A 12,292-nucleotide genomic window follows, 5' to 3' on the forward strand; every position below is an offset into this window, starting at 1 on the left:
TTAAAATCAATGATCAGGAAAAGACAGTCAAATTTCATTGTGCAATTCAGATAATAAAATACACCTTGCTCAGAAAAGTTCTGACCCCAGCGCTTTCCACCAAAGCATTGATTCATTCCACAGCATCAGAAATCTTGAAAGGATTTGTTATCCTGTTCCTGGCTGCTCATTTACAAATTCCGAAAAAAATCTCTGGAAGAAGCTTAAATCTTCCGGTGTGAATCTTTGTGCTTCTGAGATCTCTCCCTCTCAGCCTCTAATCCTGTTAGGCACAGGCGGCAGCTTGCTCATATACCACTGCAGTCAGAACGAGGGAAATGATGCCACCCATTCACACATGCAAAAATACACTCGTACACACACACACACACACAAATTTGACATGCACAGGCACACACACACGCTCTCACAAAATACACCCCCTCTCCACAGACCTCCTCTCCCGAGAAGGAGAACACAAGCATACAGAGCTTGCACATGCACATGTCTGTATGTGCGTGATTGTGTGTATGTGCGTAAACAACACATGGACAAAACCATTCAACTAAAAGGCCTTTTGGCAAGACAACGCTGGAGTAAACTACTTCAATACAGAATACCGGAGTCTAGACCTTTTGTCAGATAATCAGAGATCTGATTCTCACACCAGTCGTTTCAGTTTGCTGTGAAGACAGCGGACATTCCCTTGCAGAGTAACAGGACTGTACGTAGATCTGGTAAAACACACGTCGGGTTTGCCGTCTAATTTGCCCCAGTGGACCACAGTGGGGCTGAGTGCCTGAAGTGGAGCCAGTGGAGGAGATGATAGTGTGAATATGATTGGCTAAAGGCTAGACCAGTGTAATAAAGAGATGGGATGAGGCTCTACTCCTTCATCCAGTAGGGCTGCAGACTGAGCGCGCTCACAACACACTCCCAGCCACAGCCTCGCCCTGAGCCATCACCATGCTGTGTTACTAAGAGACAGCTTAGGCAGGGGTAAGAACCAAACAGACATGAATGAATGAAAGGCTTATTCAATAAATACAGTGTCATGGAAAACTATTTTTCCCCTTCCTGATTTCTTCTATTATTGTCTATTTGTCACACTTAATGGTTTCAGATCTTTAGACAAAGTGTAATGTTAAAGGGAAAGTGAATAAACACAAAACACATTTTTTAAATTATTATTTCATTTATTTAATGAAAAAAGATATCAAACACCCATAATACCCATGTGAAAAAGCAATCCCCCCCTTAGTCACTCAATCAACCAATGAACCAAATTCAATTGATAATTAGATTCAGGTGATAGAACACAGCCAGGCTTGATTGCAGAATCCAAACCTCACTCATATTGAACATTACCATCCGAGTCAAGTAGTCACCACAAAGTTTCTACAATCACACTCAAAGGAAATTCAAATCAAAAATTCAGATCAAAGGAAATTCCAGATGAGATGAGAAAAAAGTTGTTGAAATATATCAACAATAATGATTATCATTGTTGTGATTGTCATATTATTATTACTATTATTATTATTATCTTTTTTGTTGATAAATATGTATTGCACATCAGCAGAAGTGTATGCCCCAGCCCGCATTACAGCAATAGTATCTCACCCCACTCTTACCTTCTGCCTCATTTGTGTTTTGGATAATATGCAAAAACAAGGCTAAAAAAAACTATGAAGCGCTTGTTAGGGCTGCGAACAAGGTGACGGGCGGCACAGACCACGTTACTATGGCTGCGCTCAAAATTGAATGTGAAATAAGGACAGGCAAATCTTTGGATAGCCATCCATTAAAGTAGATGGGGGGTGGCAGACAAACAGAAAACATGCAGAAGGATAGATGGGGACTCGATGGGGGTTCATTGCAGCAGCTATAAGTATTCACAGTGCGAATTATCCCCTTAAGTCGCACCGGCGGGTTTATTTATATTCATTCTGTTTTTCACAGTGGCATTTTCAGTCAATCTGGTCACATAATACACCATTTTGAATGTGCTGAAACGCACGGTTCTATAACCTATTTCACGATGCCAGTGGTTTAACAACAACGGTTCCTTATTTTGTAGGGTGCAAAACAAGCTTGGGGGATCCTCACCTTTGCGTTTTGGAAATCCACAGACGACACACACACATCACGATAAAGTCGAAATGATTGTCCAGCGAACCAAATCCATAGTGAGTCTGAGTCCCAAAAGCGTGCTAATTAACTCGGAAAAACCTCGACAGAATGTCTATTGTTCACTTAGAAATTCTCCGGAGGAATTATCATTCTTGTCCGTTTCGCGTTGCATACACGCCGAACATATTGTGTACAGAAGAATGTAATTTGATAACAATGTTGTTATCTCCAGTTTGTATAGATTCTCTGCAACAAAACGAACCCAACTAAAAGCTTTCCCAACCGGTACAGGCGAAGCAGTCTCTTAATATCGCCAATGGGACCCGCAACGACTCAACGTATAACTTCTGCCCAGTACGCTGCCAGCCAGTGGCAAGAAATTATAGTGGCAACTGGAGGAACATTTGAGATAATGAATTACGTTTCTAACGGTTGTTGGGCTTGCATAAATGCACACGCATTCGGCGTAAATAAAAGTGTTTCAAAAGAGTGATTATGCCTGTAGTCAAAAGGGTTCAAGAATAGGAACCAGTTTATTTTCGATATGTCATTTTCAGACTCGTGTTTGAAACAGCGGTGACAGAAGGGGTTAGACTAGTGCTAATGTAGCACACATACGCGCGCGCGCGCACACACAGACACACCCACACACGCGATATTTTAGACTGTTTCAAAGGCATGGAAACAGCAACCATAATTTTCCTAAATGGGATAATTATGATTAAGTTCCGCTTGACTTGACTTGACACTCTACTATAGCTTTAATTTAGCTTTAACGCTCTCTAAGTAGCTTTAATTCTCAATGCCAAAAGTTCACACGAAAGCAGCTAATAGCTGAGTGAGTCATCAGCTTGAACATCTTCTACATTTCCTTTTCCATTCCTGTGGCTTGAAGCAGTTCGTTGTAGACACCACCCACCACACCCATAACAGGACAGTGGTTACAGAGCTCCATCCATTAATGACTAATTCACCTGTAAACTGCACGTTTAGAGTAAAGACGATCGATGAGCTTAAAACATTGATCGAGAAATTGATTAAAGATTTTTTAAATGACTATTTAGTGCAATAATTTAAAGATGGATTGAGGACAAAAGTGCATAGTTTTTGTCTTCCCATGTACCTTATTGGCCCTTGTAATTTTGGGTGCTGTAAAGGAGGATAAGCATCAGGTTCAGTGTTGACATGCCTCTGATATGTGGACAAAGCCACCGGATATTCTGTCCTTGATGATATCACAAAACTGCTCTGCACTCCTTTAGCATTCCTGAGGAGATGCAACCACCTGCAATGGCACCAGCCTGCAATAGCGCTGCCTACACACCAGGAGGCAGTATGAACTGTTGCAGGACAGAGCCCACAGATCTTTTAAACGAAAGGAATTTGGAGGTCATGTGCTGCGACCTGCTGGATGGGGACTGAAAATACACCCCAGATGTACAACAGGATTTCACTCTGCCATGGTTTGCTTTTTTTGGGAGAGGGGGTCAAGTGTAGAAACACAAATTACAGTTACCGTACTAGAGAATGACAAAAATGTGGCACATTCTGTACTTGACAAAATTGATTGTTGCTAATAAGTTTAAAAGAGGTATATAATGATTATTTTGAAAAAGAACACAAATCAAATTGCATAGCTATTGTAGAGTATGAAGAAATAACTGTTGTTGCATCTCCTTGTCTTTTTGTGAGTTTATATAATAATAATAATAATAATAATAATAATAATAATAGTAATAATAATAATAATAATAATAATAATAACAATAACTAATTATTTGCAGAAAGTAAATGCATAAGCAGAAACTGCTGCCTATTTAAAAGTTTCCTTGGGCTGCAGAAGAGTCAGGACAGTGAGAAAAGAGGAGGGGATGAATAGGTGCTGCAGTGCTCAATCTCTCTCTTGCTCTCTCTGTTTCTTTTTCTCTCTCACACACACTTTCCTTATCTGCGCCACCCAGACTCGTTTCTTATGTTTCCTGTCTGACTCAGCACTCACACACAACCACACATGCGTGGGCACACACACGCATGCGTAAACACACGCACACCCACACACACGTCTACACACAAACACACACACACGCACGCACACAAACACACACATTTGCAAACACACACCTACACACGTGCAAGCGCAAACAGATACTTAAACAGTACACCACTCAGTCTTAGAGCAAAAGCACTGCCAGGATGACTATTTAGCTATAAAAAAGATCTGATTTTGTTGGTGGCATTGATAGTGTTGTAAAATGTTATTTAGCTATGTCAGCGCAATGACTTCGACAGCCAGCTTCTTCACGTCAGCAGGAACAAACAAAAGTGTGGTGCATCAGGGCTACTGTTTGCCAGTAATGGCCCTCATCATTCATAAATCACAGGATAAAATGCAAGCCAAATGGATGAAAGACTCTTCCAATAAGTTTATGAACCTATCAGCCTGGGGAGGTCAGTAGACGACAGAATATTTTACATTATGGTTGAGTTATGACTCTGAAGACCTCTGCACGACGCATGCTAAGCATATAACTGCAAGGCCAAGCAGGGCTGGAGGCAGATATCTTTCCATTGAAAAACAAGCAAAATGCATTCAAACTTTGAAATCGACCCTCCAAAGCACAGATGAATGGAAATGCACTATGCCAAAAACACAACAGCATGAAATTCATGGTGTGAGAAACAAGAGGAATTATCAGCACAGCAGTTCCATAATGCATGAGCAGATAAATGAAACTGAGCTAAAACTGCAATCAATCGCATAATCAGCAAGAAAGGAAAAAACAGAATTTGTTAGACGGGCAAGCAGTGAATCTGTCTGTCTGTCGGAGTGTGTTTGCATGTTTGCACTACTGATGTAAGGTCAGAGTGTGTGTTTGCGTGTGTGTGTGTGTATATATACACATATGTGAATGTTGGTGGTGTGTGAATAGAAACATTTGGAACTGCAAGGCTGCATTCTTTCTCACCTCTGTGGAGGGCTATCACTCCCATGCAACGCGAGTCAATATGAGCGAAAGATGTCTGTGCATGAGTGGAGTGGTGCACCACGGGCAGTGATGGCAGGCCCGTCTGTGCGCGCGCGCGTGCACCGCCCTCTCCTCCCCGAGCCCCAGCCCCATCCCGCAGAGTCCCAGCGGCCTCCCGCGGACACTCACCACCTCACCAGCTCCCAGCGAGCCTTGGTGCGCTGCCGCCGCGATGCCATCCCCGCTCGCGTCCCGCGGTCCGAGTCTTCCTGCTGAACGGGAGTCGCTTCCCACAGGCGCTCCGAACCAAGAGGGATGGAGGGAGAGATAGAGAGAGAGATAGAGAAAAGGAGCCGGTGAGAGGAGAGAGAGAGAGAGAGAGGGAGTGGGAGGGAGTGGGAGGGGCAGGGGAGCTGCAAGCTGAAAAGCTGCAGAACGTTGGATGCTGGCACTCGGGACTCACCACAAAACAGGTCAAACCGCGGGTCAATCGCGATTGTGTTGCAGCATAAATTTCCCAGAAAAAGCTCACAGCGATCCATCTCGCACCTTCATGAAGCCTGTCGCATAATTATACGTTGACTGCTGCAGGGCTGCTGCTGCAAAAAATGTATGGGGGACACTGGTCCGTATGGTTACGTATGATCGAATTTTATATCCTTAACACAGAGTGCAACGTGCCTTAATATTGTGCTGTTTGTTTTCATTTCGTAAATTTTAACCGGTGTTATATTTACACCAGGCTTGCCAAAAGGAGCGGGCAGGCTGGGGGGGAGGGGGGGGGATTGGGGATCGGTTTGCCAGACTGAAGTGACACCCTACACCCACCCCCCACTCCCCTGCCCCTCCCCCCCCTCTGCCCGCAGCTCTTACACTTTACAGCAAATCTGCTTGTGATCCATTCAGACGCGTTAAATATTAATCAGCCTCAGTTTCCGTTTCGTAGGAGGACAGTGAAAACAATAACACACACACACACACACACACACACACACACACACACACACACGCTGACAGACGGCCGTTCATCAGCATGGGGGATGCACCAACACAGGAGGACAGCCAAGCTTGTAGCTGCTGGTAAGGTCATTAAACTGATCCGAACCGGGGTTCTATGATAGTGTTGGGGATTTTCTAATTGGGTCGATCACGTTGCGCCATTGCAGCGGTGACAGGCGAGCCTGTTTTGGCGTAATCGCCGGTGAGATTGCGTGATAACCTCACAGGACAGGGACTGCTGTAACCGAGACCGGGCTCGGAGGCGGCCTGTGGAAACTGCCGCACCGCTTAGAGCCATTAAGGGGCAGGGAAGTGGAAAAACAGTCTGGATTAAGTTTGAGGCTTTCGCTTGCCCACAGGGAAGTCCACCATACTGCTTTTTCGGTGCAGTGGCTTTCTAATCCTGTCTTTGGAGAGGGAATGTCAGTCAGGTTAGGAGAGTGGAGATCATGTGTGCCTGTTGGGACTGCAGGACATACAGTACAGTAGCTGTGCGTTTCTCCACCTATGCTGCACTCCAACTGTGCCCTCTTTTTCTGCTGTTTCTCTCACTACACAACACATGCTCACGCTCACATTCCCACATCGATACAAACATAAACACATGCACACACATGTGTATGCATACACATGCACACACACACACACACACACACTCAACACAAACAATCTCTCACACTTGTATATCCGAACACACGCCTACACATCACAAATGCACACATAATTACAATCCCTCTCTCTCAACTTACCCACACACACAAACCCACACACACGCAGTACTGAGGAGGCGGCCAGCTGCGCCCCGTGCGGATGTGTTTGCCCGGGCGGTGAGGAGCTCCACCCATGGCAGCAAGCGGAGGAGCACGGAGCAGACCAGCACAGCCAGGTCAGAGCCAGAACCAGCAGCCTTTCTGCCGATCAGTCACCGCCAGGTCAGAGCCAATCACACCATGTTACTCTTCTCAACTGACCACTGTAAGAATCAATCACAACCCATTAATCATCTCAACTGACAGTGCCTTATGTTATATCGGATAATCTTTTGGTGATGTAAGATGGTGCTCCCTTTAGCTGCTCAATAGGCAAGCGCCAATGTTTTTAAATTGGGAACTGAAACATTTGGAACAGACCTTATACATTCAGAACAATGAAAGCAAGCTGCAGGCTAATTCAAACACTGCCATGGGTATACTGCCCCTGTCTTCACCCTTTTCTTCCAACACATCTTCTTCACCCTTCCTCTCTCTCCATTTCCCTCAACATGTATCTCCTTCTCTCTTCTCGTTCCCGCTCTCAGTCAGGGGAACGTGAGGCCTTGCCGCCATGTTCCGAGCTCCATCAGGAGCTCTCGCCAGACAGTCCGGCCGACCAGACAGAGAGAGTCTCAAACTGCGAGGAAGAGCCCCTACCGTTGCAGGACGGCCCTGACCACGCTGCGCCACCGCAGGGCGCCGCAAACCACACCCACCATCACAGCGCCGAAGCCCAACGCCGTCCACAGAGTGAGCCTGCCGCCGGGCGGCCCTCCTGGGCCTCTCCTCACTCAACCATTCAGAGCCTCAGGGGGGGCAGAGTGAGCCTGCCGCCGGGCGGCCCTCCTGGGCCTCTCCTCACTCAACCATTCAGAGCCTCAGGGGGGGCAGCGTCCCCCCAGGTTGGGCTGATTCCTGATACAGGGAAAGGGAGACCAGCGCCTTGCTCGCGCGTGCGAGTTCGGCCACTTTTTACACAAACCTGCTGGTATTACTGTGTGCTAGTATTACTCCAGAGCAACGTCAGATGCTTTATTTGAAGGGGCTCAAATGAAGCATCTGACTCTACCACTGAATGGTCCAAGTGGATCTATCATCTGAAAATCCATTAAGAGGATGTGACCCCCATTCAATACATTTACAATTGACTGGGATCTAGAATCTCTTGTTGCTAATTAGAACCACCTATTTTTAATTGGGGAGTTCACCTTTGAGGGTTTTTAAAAACTATATCGTTCATTGTTTTTGATTGGCCCAAAGTGTTTCTTTTTCAAGACCTGAATATGGTTGACACTTACTGCTGTACAGGGACTGATATAGGGGAATTAAGGGTTGTGGTCTGTGTGCTTTTAATGAGATATCCCAAAACAGCTTGCTTCTGTAACATTATGTTTTCTGAAACAGAGGTTGTACATATAAACAGATTAATTTCATAGCCTTTATTCATAATTCTAAATATAAAATAGAATTTTTATATTGCGATGGTACTCCCTTCCTTCTCAATTCACAAGAGGCACAAGCTCTTCTCTCCCAGGGACCAGGGAGGCATGGTTTACATGTAGCTGGTCTGGCCAAGGTCTAGCCTGCCTGTTCATGCAGTTGCTTGTCTAATGTTACACAAGCTACCTACAAATTGAAACTGAAACCACCATTATGTCTGACTATGAAACAGAAGAGTGTTTCAGCTATATTGACAACTTCCCATTTCAGGACATATTTTCAATAGATAATAATAATAATAATAATAATAATAATAGAGGCATAAAATCACGTAAAAGTTGTTTTGACTTACTTGAAGTGTATTTTCTAGGTTTAGATCACAAACCCCTGAATAAAAACCATTGTAAAGCTGAAAGGTCATTGGATTCTACTGCAAATATCTGAAGTACCCTTCATAGCACACAAAAACTGAAATAAAATACTGTACTACCCCTTTAAGCAAAAGGAAGGGAAGCTGGCTGTCTGGTTTGTTTATAAAATCTGTGCTGTCACACAAACCCACCATTATTACTGAGGACAGGAGTTTCACTTTGCCCTCTGTTTTTCTGTGCCTCTGGCAGGGCAGATTCCAGAGCCATGCTGGTACTGCATGAAGTCCCTGACCAGAGACACGCTAAAGAAACTCCAGGTAACTACACGGTCCTGCAGTCACCTGCCACAAAGACTCACTGTGGTCCCTGGCCTTTTTCCATTCGCCTTTTTGTCGTGGTTGCATAATTCCTCCTTCCTCTACCTGCTCCAGCTGGACTTTGAGTCCCTGAGACTGCCCCCTAAAGGAAAACGCTTCAGCTACCAGCAGGACCCCAGGCCTCACTTTGGAGTGGCCCACTCCGCCCGATCTACGCCTTTCCCCCTGTGGGGGTGTGAGGGGCCCCTGAGGAGGGAGAGGAGGCTGGAGGACGGGGATCAGATGAGCGCCTGTCCGCACTGTTACCTGGCGCTCCCACTGGACACTCTGCAGTGGCACGAGGTACGGCACAGAGAGAGACTGGAGCAGTGCGTGCTTTCACTAAGGGCACAGTGCCCCACTAGCGGCCCACTGCCAGCCCATCGGCATTTTGCTAATCGTCACTATGGCAGTCTGCTAGCGGACAGCTGAAACGAGGTAGCTTGGGTAAGAACTGGCTGTTATGAGCCTGAGAAATAGTTGTTGAATGTCCCTGCCACCAGTGGACTGCTGTAGCAACTATTTGCAAAATGGCAGTGGGCTAAAATCTAGCATCAGTGGCAGTCTGAAAAAAGGCCCCTTCAACACCCACCCACAGCCCAATCCACACCCAGAACTGTTGTCCTTCTTGTCTTTTTTGTTAGTCATTTGTCAAATGTCTCAGATCTGACTTCACCAAACAGGGATTGAGCAGTTTGCTGTTCTCTCCCCCCATACTCTCATCACCCTCCTATTCTGTTTCCAGACCAAATGCCTAGTATTTGAAGGCCTGAAAACCTCTTGTGGTAAAGAAGCAAAGTGAATCAGCTGAAGCCATACAGATGAAATGGTGTGTATTTACTTTTGGTTTAGTATGAGTACATTACAGATAAACTCTTAAACTCTTGTAGTCACCAATTATCGTGAGGTCTGGTCCAAAATAAGGAACTTTTATTTTTTTAATAGGTTTTGCAAATTCACACATTACACAGTATGCAGTCCGGTCTAGTAGGTGCAGTGGTTATGCAAATACCTAAAAAAACATTAACTATATGACACAGAATGGTGAATTATAAATAATCATAAATATTTTAATTTGATCTCTTACAGGACAACAAACCAGACCAAATGGGTGAAGAGGAGCGACATTAACATACATGCAAACAAACCTCAGCAAAGAATACACCTGACTTTGAATATCTATCCATATCTTTAGGTCAACTCTGTATCCTTAATGCTGACAGTATCCAGTATTCCGGTGAAGCTAACACATTCCAAATTCTACAACCCGCCATAAGCTACTATTATACAGCATCAGTAACCATTACTAACCAAATCCTCCTGTAGCTAACCAAAATGGAAGGCAAAAGGAAATTGAGGGCTGGACATGTGGTTAGTCTATTATACAATATATAACTTCACCTTATCTATGCTGAGACAGGACAGAAGTGGCTATTAGAAATAAAAAGGTATTATACAAATATGGCGGTCTTTTTCAATCTGTGACTTTGTTATCCCTTGAAAGACATTGATTGATCCATCCATTAATCAGAAAGTTCAGCGTACCATGAACTCTAGTGAGATTAATACATTCAACACTGCAGACAACAAAGCCCGTCTTGTTCAATAATACAGTACTCAGGTCCTTTAAATAATGTAAATAAATTACATTATTTAATAACATTTTTTGATACTTGTAGTTTTGTTGTGTTTTAAAAACTACAACTACTTTGAAACACGAATATACAGTTGTAATATAGTTCCATTGTGCAATAGAATTTTGATTTTGGGATACTTTTTTCTCACTGTTGTAGTCACTTTTGAAAATAATATTACTGTAGGACATAACTTCTGAATGTTGGAATATTGTATACAAAAATTTCCTTACAAAATGGTTGGCATTATTTATTACATGGTTCAAGTTGTTATATTAGATTTTTTTTTTTTTGCTAATAAATTGCAATTGGTATTAAAATATGTTTTTTTTTTGTTTGTTTGTTTTTTTTTACCACCATTACCTTAGATAGCCAAGGTTGGATACCTGCAGTTGCTATGGGTTTTTGGGCCACAACAGAACTCAGTACCATCTTAATACAGATTCTAAAAAGCTACCAGACATTTGTACAAATGTATCAACAGTAGCAGGTTCCTATTATTGCAGAAATGGCTGTGAGCCATTTAACCAGTGTTAATTCTGAAACTCCATTACAGTTCTCTGTCCTTAAGTGTTCCCTTTCTGTGGCAGCAATTACTCAATTATTCATGGTCATTTAATTGACTAAAATATCACACACAAGATACATAAACTAAATGCTACCAAGGCATTAAATTAATGATATTAGTAAGTGTCATAAAACCACACAAGTGTGGCTGTTTAACTAATAGTTTGCAAATTACCAACCAAACAGAGGTTCCTACAATCAATTAGAATAAGCTGAGGCAGAATGCTTATGATATAGTGCAGATTGGCTACTCCTTGGACTGATAGAAATGATAATTAATTTTTGACCAGTTGTACAGTTACTGCCCATTCAGAAATATATTCAGAAACATCATTAACTATGTCAGCTAACAGGAACAAAGTTGTAAAAGAATGAAATTAGCAGTACAAGTCAGTTAAAAATGAGGTCTCACAATGAGCACATTGATGTGGGTGTTTAATGCAACATGAGATCCAAATAGTGCCAGAATTGTCGGTGCATCAGCTGCAAAATAATTTACTTCGGCAATGCGAACAGTGCCAAAAATGATGGCAACATATGCCAGAAAATTGACAAACTGCATTGACAAAGAGAAACAGCGGTTGTAAGTTGCAAATTGCCAACAGGGATAGATGGACACTTAACAGGACAGTTGATCACTGCACAACTACGGACTTAAAAACGAGCAAAGAATTGAATCAACACCTCTGTGACCCAGTCTCAAGAAAACCTGTGTGTTGTGAACTTCACAAATCTGGTATTTATGGCAGGGCCACTATTCCTCCTTCATTTCCCAAAAAACCAGAGAATTTCCTTCTTGAAGAATGATCCAATATCCCACTACAGACAGTTCAAAACTATCATTCCAAGAAGGAACAAAGCTGTTCTGAAGGCAAAGGGTGACCCTACTCATTATAGTCTGTTACTTAGTTTGATATTCATATATTTGTTAGATGTTATTATTATTTTGTCCAACTGCTGGACATTATTAGTTACTTTTGGAAACAGCTACAGTTTTACAGGTGGAAACATTGCTTCTTCAGAAAATTTTACTATTTCACACCAACAGAGTCAAGAAAATGTTAGGATATTAATATAACCGGCATAACAAAAATG

The 12,292-nt window shown here is 43.3% G+C and overlaps 1 protein-coding gene across 4 annotated transcripts in view; it reads right to left on the reverse strand.

Annotated features, from left to right (window-relative positions):
- Nucleotides 1-5,415, reverse strand: part of LOC135263433 (rap1 GTPase-activating protein 2-like) — an 84,163-nt gene extending 78,748 nt beyond the window's left edge. For 2 of the 4 annotated variants that reach the window (XM_064351434.1, XM_064351433.1), the window contains exon 1: nt 5,268-5,415. In XM_064351434.1, the coding sequence (XP_064207504.1) occupies nt 5,268-5,317 (50 nt within the window). In that variant the 5' untranslated portion in view covers nt 5,318-5,415. Of the gene's footprint in view, nt 1-2,088; nt 2,411-5,267 lie in introns of those variants that run through there. The other 2 variants (XM_064351435.1, XM_064351436.1) reach the window with 2 other exon arrangements.
- Between the last annotated feature and the right edge of the window lie 6,877 nt (nt 5,416-12,292).

This window comes from Anguilla rostrata, chromosome 9 (assembly GCF_018555375.3).
Source record: "Anguilla rostrata isolate EN2019 chromosome 9, ASM1855537v3, whole genome shotgun sequence".
Lineage (NCBI taxonomy): Eukaryota > Metazoa > Chordata > Actinopteri > Anguilliformes > Anguillidae > Anguilla > Anguilla rostrata.